Source organism: Chelonia mydas, chromosome 27 (assembly GCF_015237465.2).
Source record: "Chelonia mydas isolate rCheMyd1 chromosome 27, rCheMyd1.pri.v2, whole genome shotgun sequence".
Lineage (NCBI taxonomy): Eukaryota > Metazoa > Chordata > Testudines > Cheloniidae > Chelonia > Chelonia mydas.
Window position 1 is genome coordinate 152,644 of NC_057860.1, and position 6,000 is coordinate 158,643.

Sequence of the window (6,000 nt, forward strand, 5' to 3'; positions counted from 1 at the left end):
GGTGTCTAGCACAGGGATTGTGTCCTTATTACCACATCCCTCCTCGGCTCCAGCCCAACCAGCTGGTGCCATCTGTATCTGTTAAAGGGGGCTCCCTGAGTGCTGAGGGAGGGGGTTTCTGACACTGGGAGGCTAAATCAGTTGAACTGATGACGTAAAAAGCCACCTTTCATTGGCCTGTAGATATGAGACCCTGCATCCCTGTGGACCCTTCCCTGTGAGGCTCTCAAAGCCCTTTGCCAAACCTGAATGAGTCCTCGGGGGAGGGGTCTGGGTGCTGGCCTCCATTTCCTATGGGTTGAAGTGAAGCTCAAAGTGGGGAAGGCCCAGCTTCTCCCAGCGCTGTTCCAAGGTGATTCTCTGATGGGCTGTTCCAGGTGCAGGCTGAGATCCGGAGGAACTGGGGTAAATGGCAGTCGTCCATGGAGAGCAACGTCTTCAACCTGGTGACCCAAGACTTTACAGCCTGAGAAGGGAAAGGGCTGGTGATAAACAGCTTCCCAAAGCCTGACCGCTATTCCGCGCCCCGCAGCAGCAGCCCCAGCGGGGAGAAGGGCAGCACCTTGCATTCCACTTTGCCACCCAGTTTGTTTCTGCTTCCTTGGCCAAACATACAGAGGTGGGGACTGAGGGAAAAGACCTTGTAGATCAACTCTAGCCCCTCCCCAGAGATTGTTGCAGGGTCGTACTCTGCATTCTATTCTTCAGGACTTGTCCAGCTTTGTGTTCAATGTCCCAAGAAACAGACCTTCCTTCCCTTCCCTTGGGGAAATGACCCCACAGGCAAAGATTTTGCACTTGGAAAAGTTTCCAGAGATTCAGGCTGTATTCTCCATTCATTGCCTTCCTCCTAGTTATAAGCCATGCACTGCTCTAACTCACTCCTCTCCCCCCCTGCCATGGGCACCCACCCTGCTCTCAGCTGTTGTGACTCACGTCCCCCCCCCACATCCAATCCACCAGTCTCCTTAGCAGGTGGGTTGCCCTTCTTGTAAATACTTAGGGGTTTTCTCCATCTTTCTGGTCCTGAGCTGCATGGGATACAGCGTCACCTGGCACAGCCTGCCCAGGGCCAGATGTTGGCATCGCCTGGCATGGCCTGCCCAGGCCATATAGAGAAGGCAATTGTATTCCTGCACCGTGATGTGCTACCTGCCCTGAAGGCCTCTCTTTTGCTGCCATCGTGTGTTTGTTCTTTACACTCGCTCCCAGGGCATTTCAGCCTGGTTACCTGGCAGGTTTTTCTCCTCCCCCCAAGACGCTTTTTCTCGCGTGGCTTTGCATGTTTCCAAGCTGAATCTTATTTTCTGTGATTCCTGTTCCTCTCCCTGGTGCTCACAGCTCCTCCTGGCCTAGTGCCATCTGCAGAGTTCGTCAGCATGTGGCTTTCTCCCACTGCCCAGCTCAGTAATGAAGATGTTGGATGAGGCCAGTCCTTGCACAACACACATTCCCAGCTCCGTGCCTTGCTGTTTACCCCTGGCCAACACTTCATTTGATACTTCCCCCTTTGGCTTTGGTTCTTTTAGCCCTGTCCCCGCGCACAGGACAGGATACCCACACCCAGCAGTTGGAATCAGAGTGGACAGGGTTCGCTCCTGTGTGAGAAGCCAGCATTAGGGCGAGGTCCTGCTTCAGTCCCACTTTTTTAGGCTTTTAATGATGTCTTGGCTTCATACAGGCCCTGTGCACGGGGTGAATTTCACATTATAGCAGGATTTGGTGAGATACTGACCTGGGCTCTCCCCACCTCAGAAAATCTGACCCTGTGTCAAGCCATCATCATCACCAGTCTTCCTACACCACTGGGGTGTAGGTAGCCTTTATTTTTATTTAAAGGTAACTTTAGAGCTGTTCTATTACACCATCGAGGGCTTGGCTCTGGCGGCTACAGTTCAACAGACTAACAAATTAGAGACTAATTTGGGCTACTAAGGGGCCTCTAAGGGGCCACAAGGACTCCTTGTTGTTTTTACAGTTCAGCAGAGCTCTTTCTGCCTGTTTTAGCTCTAGAGCTCATAGGAACACATGAAGCCATAAGCAAGTAACAGACAATCACAAGAAGAAGGTCTATTATCTTGTATCCATTTTATTAACGTTACCAACACAGTTATGACTATCACAGCATATACAATGCCTAGATCTATCCAGGCACCAGTTCTAACTGCAGCCAGACTCGCATCCTCCTAGACAGCATTAGGGTCAGGTGGGTCTCTCATGGATTGATCATCAGTACAGGGATGCTTCCTGCTGGAGTTTGCCCATAGGAAGCTCAATTTTCCTGCTCTGAGCACCCCCTTTTTATAATATGATTCTCCCTATACTTACATTCTGCACATGTACATGCAAGTGTCACCCCTCTTTTTCCTTATTGGTCTGATGTTCTCTAGAAACAGACGGGACCACAATTTCTATAGGTCATGTAGGTTCTCTTTATTCTCATTGGCATTGACGCACAACCTGTATCCCATGGTGCAGACACATGTGGGCCTCTACCACATTTTTATGATTTAAAATTAATCTTCCAGCTAATTTTTTGCAATGTTACCCCTTGGTGCCTCTTTTCCCATCATCTCAGTGCATCGGGTTATTCTTCAGTCACTTAATTTTGTCAGCATTTCTTAGCTCCAGGGCCTAAAATAGCTAAGCTAAAATCTTGCAGGCCTCAGCCTACAAGTCTTACATTTCAGCCTTTCTTCCTTAGCTATCTAATCCCTGATTCCCTCTAACTACTGTTCAAGCTTATACTTCTACCACCCTACAACTTAACTCAATTTACCATACAATGCTTATATGTAACATGACAATCATAACATCACCCAATAACTGGATTATAAACTAAAATCATTGGCTGCAAGGGGCATCAAGCAGGAGTTAAACTGTGCCAGTCGTTCCTATTCTGAGCTCGTTTTATATGCCAATGTAATAAAGCTGCTTCAGACATTACTGTGTTACGGTGTGTGCCTCTAGCATCAGCCGCTCTTGTGTCTTGCTCTAGGGGTGCCAAAGAAATGCCTGTTTAGGTAAGCTGGACTACTGGGCATTCTGAAAAGATGTCCCAGATATGTCATGTGTCAAGGGCTGCACTGAAATCCAGAGCCCTTCACCTACCAACACTCTGACTGTCTCTCACTTTGGCTGTCTAATATCCTGGGACTAACACGGCTACAACAACATTGCAAAGCCCCAGTCAGGTTTGTCCAGTAAGACTTGTCCTTTGTGAGACCACTCCGCTGACTTCCCTAATCCCTGAGCTGTTTACTGATTTCTTCTCTCCTGGGTTATGAAACTGTTTAATTTTATGGCCCACTCAGAAGAGCCCCCACAGCCCAGGCATTCAGAGCGCAGTCCTGGAGGGAGCCAAAAGCAACAACAAAGTCTGGCCTTTGAGCAACACAGTGAAGTGGCCACTGGCCAGTGATTTTCAGTTCCTCTGGTTTTTTTCCTGTTGCTGCCCAGACTGCGATAAAATCAGTGCTTGCCAACATACTACTTCCCAAGGGTCCCCAGCCTGCTGGAGAATTGCATCCTCCCCACACACACATGCACTCTCTCTCCCCTCACATTTGTTTAATGGGGATAACAGCCCTGTCCTGTCTTGCTGGGGTATGGAAGAGGGGCAAGTAAGTATCTAACATAGGGTATGTCTACACTACGAAATTAGGTCGAATTTATAGAAGTCGGTTTTGTAGAAAGCGTTTTTATACAGTCGATTGTGTGTGTCCCCACACAAATGCTCTAAGTGCATGTAGTCGGTGGAGTGTGTCCACAGTACTGAGGCAAACGTCGACTTCCAGAGCGTTGCACTGTGGGTAGCTATCCCACAGTTCCCGCAGTCTCCGCTGCCCATTGGAATTGTGGGTTGAGAGCCCAGTGCCTGATGGGGCTAAAACATTGTCGCGGGTGGTTCTGGGTACATATCATCAGGCCCCCGTTCCCTCCCTCCCTCCATGAAAACAAGGGCAGACAATCATTTTGCGCCTTTTTTCTTGAGTTGCTTGTGCAGACGCCATACCACGGCAAGCATGGAGCCCGCTCAGATCACTTTGGCAATTAGGAGCACATTAAACACCACACGCATTATCCAGCAGTATATGCAGCACCAGAACCTGGCAAAGCGAAACCGGGCGAGTAGGCGACGTCAGTGCGGTGACGAGAGTGATGAGGACATGGACACAGACTTCTCTCAAAGCACGGGCCCTGGCAATATGAGCATCATGGTGCTAATGGGGCAGGTTCATACAGTGGAATGCCGATTCTGGGCCCGGGAAACAAGCACAGACTGGTGGGACCGCATAGTGTTGCCGGTCTGGGACGATTCCCAGTGGCTGTGAAACTTTCGCATGCATAAGGGCACTTTCATGGAACTTTGTGACTTGCTTTCCCCTGCCCTGAGGCACAAGAATACCAAGATGAGAGCAGCCCTCACAGTTGAGAAGCAAGTGGCAATAGCTGTGTGGAAGCTTGCAACGCCAGACAGCTACCGGTCAGTCGGGAATCAATTTGGAGTGGGCAAATCTACTGTGGGGGCTGCTGTGATGCAAGTAGCCAACGCAATCAAAGATCTGCTGATATCAAGGGTAATGACCCTGGGAAATGTGCAGGTCATAGTGGATGGCTTTGCTGCAATGGGATTCCCTAACTGTGGTAGGGCCATAGACGGAACCCATATCCCTATCTTGGCACCGGAGCACCAAGCCGGCGAGTACATAAACCGCAAGGGGTACTTTTCAATAGTGCTGCAAGCATTGGTGGATCACAAGGGACGTTTCACCAACATCAATGTGGGATGGCCGGGAAAGGTACATGACACTCGCATCTTCAGGAACTCTGGTCTGTTTCAAAAGCTGCAGGAAGGGACTTTATTCCCAGACCAGAAAATAACCGTTGGGGATGTTGAAATGCCTATAGTTATCCTTGGGACCCAGCCTACCCCTTAATGCCATGGCTCGTGAAGCCATACACAGGCAGCCTGGACAGTAGTCAGGAGCTGTTCAACTACAGGCGGAGCATGTGCAGAATGGTGATAGAATGTGCATTTGGATGTTTAAAAGCGCGCTGGCGCAGTTTACTGACTCGGTTAGACCTCAGCGAAACCAATATTCCCACTGTTATTACTGCTTGCTGTGCGCTCCACAATATCTGTGAGAGTAAGGGGGAGACATTTATGGCGGGGTGGGAAGTTGAGGCAAATCGCCTGGCTGCTGGTTACGCATAGCCAGACACCAGGGCAGTTAGAAGAGCACAGGAGGGCGCGGTGCGCATCAGAGAAGCTGTGAAAACCAGTTTCATGACTGGCCAGGCTACGGAGTGAAAGTTCTGTTTGTTTCTCCTTGATGAAACCCCTCGCCCCTTGGTTCACTCTACTTCCCTGTAAGCTAAACACCCTCCCCTCCTCCCTTCGATCACCGCTTGCAGAGGCAATAAAGTCATTGTTGCTTCACATTCATGCATTCTTTATTAATTCATCACACAAATAGGGGGATGACTACCAAGGTAGCCCAGGAGGGGTGGTGGAGGAGAGAAGCACCAGGAGGGGTGGTGGAGGAGGGAAGGACAAGGCCACACAGCACTTTAAAAGTTTAAAACTTTAAAACTTATTGAATGCTAGCCTTCTGTTGCTTGGGCAATCCTCTGGGGTAGAGTGGCTGGGTGGCCGGAGGCCCCCCCACCGCGTTCTTGGGCGTCTGGGAGAGGAGGCTATGGAACTTGGGGAGGAGGGCAGTTGGTTACACAGGGGCTGTAGTGGCGGTCTGTGCTCCTACTGCCTTTCCTGCAGCTCAACCATACGCTGGAGCATATTAGTTTGATCCTCCAGCAGCCTCAGCATTGAATCCTGCCTCCTCTCATCACGCTGCCGCCACCTTTCAGCTTCAGCCCTCTCTTCAGCCCGCCACTTACTCTCTTCAGCCTGCCACCTCTCCTGCCGGTCATTTTGTGCTTTCCTGGACTCTGACATTGTCTGCCTCCACGCATTCGTCAGTGTGGGAGGACGGCATG

General features: G+C 50.2%; 1 protein-coding gene across 1 annotated transcript in view; it reads left to right on the top strand.

Annotated features, from left to right (window-relative positions):
- Positions 1 to 2,592, top strand: part of LOC102938057 (vasoactive intestinal polypeptide receptor 1) — a 59,398-nt gene extending 56,806 nt beyond the window's left edge. Inside the window, exon 13 of the mRNA XM_007069041.3 lies at positions 378 to 2,592. Coding sequence (XP_007069103.3) covers positions 378 to 470 — 93 coding nt within the window. The 3' untranslated portion in view covers positions 471 to 2,592. The remainder of the gene's footprint in view (positions 1 to 377) is intronic.
- The last annotated feature ends 3,408 nt before the right edge of the window (positions 2,593 to 6,000 follow it).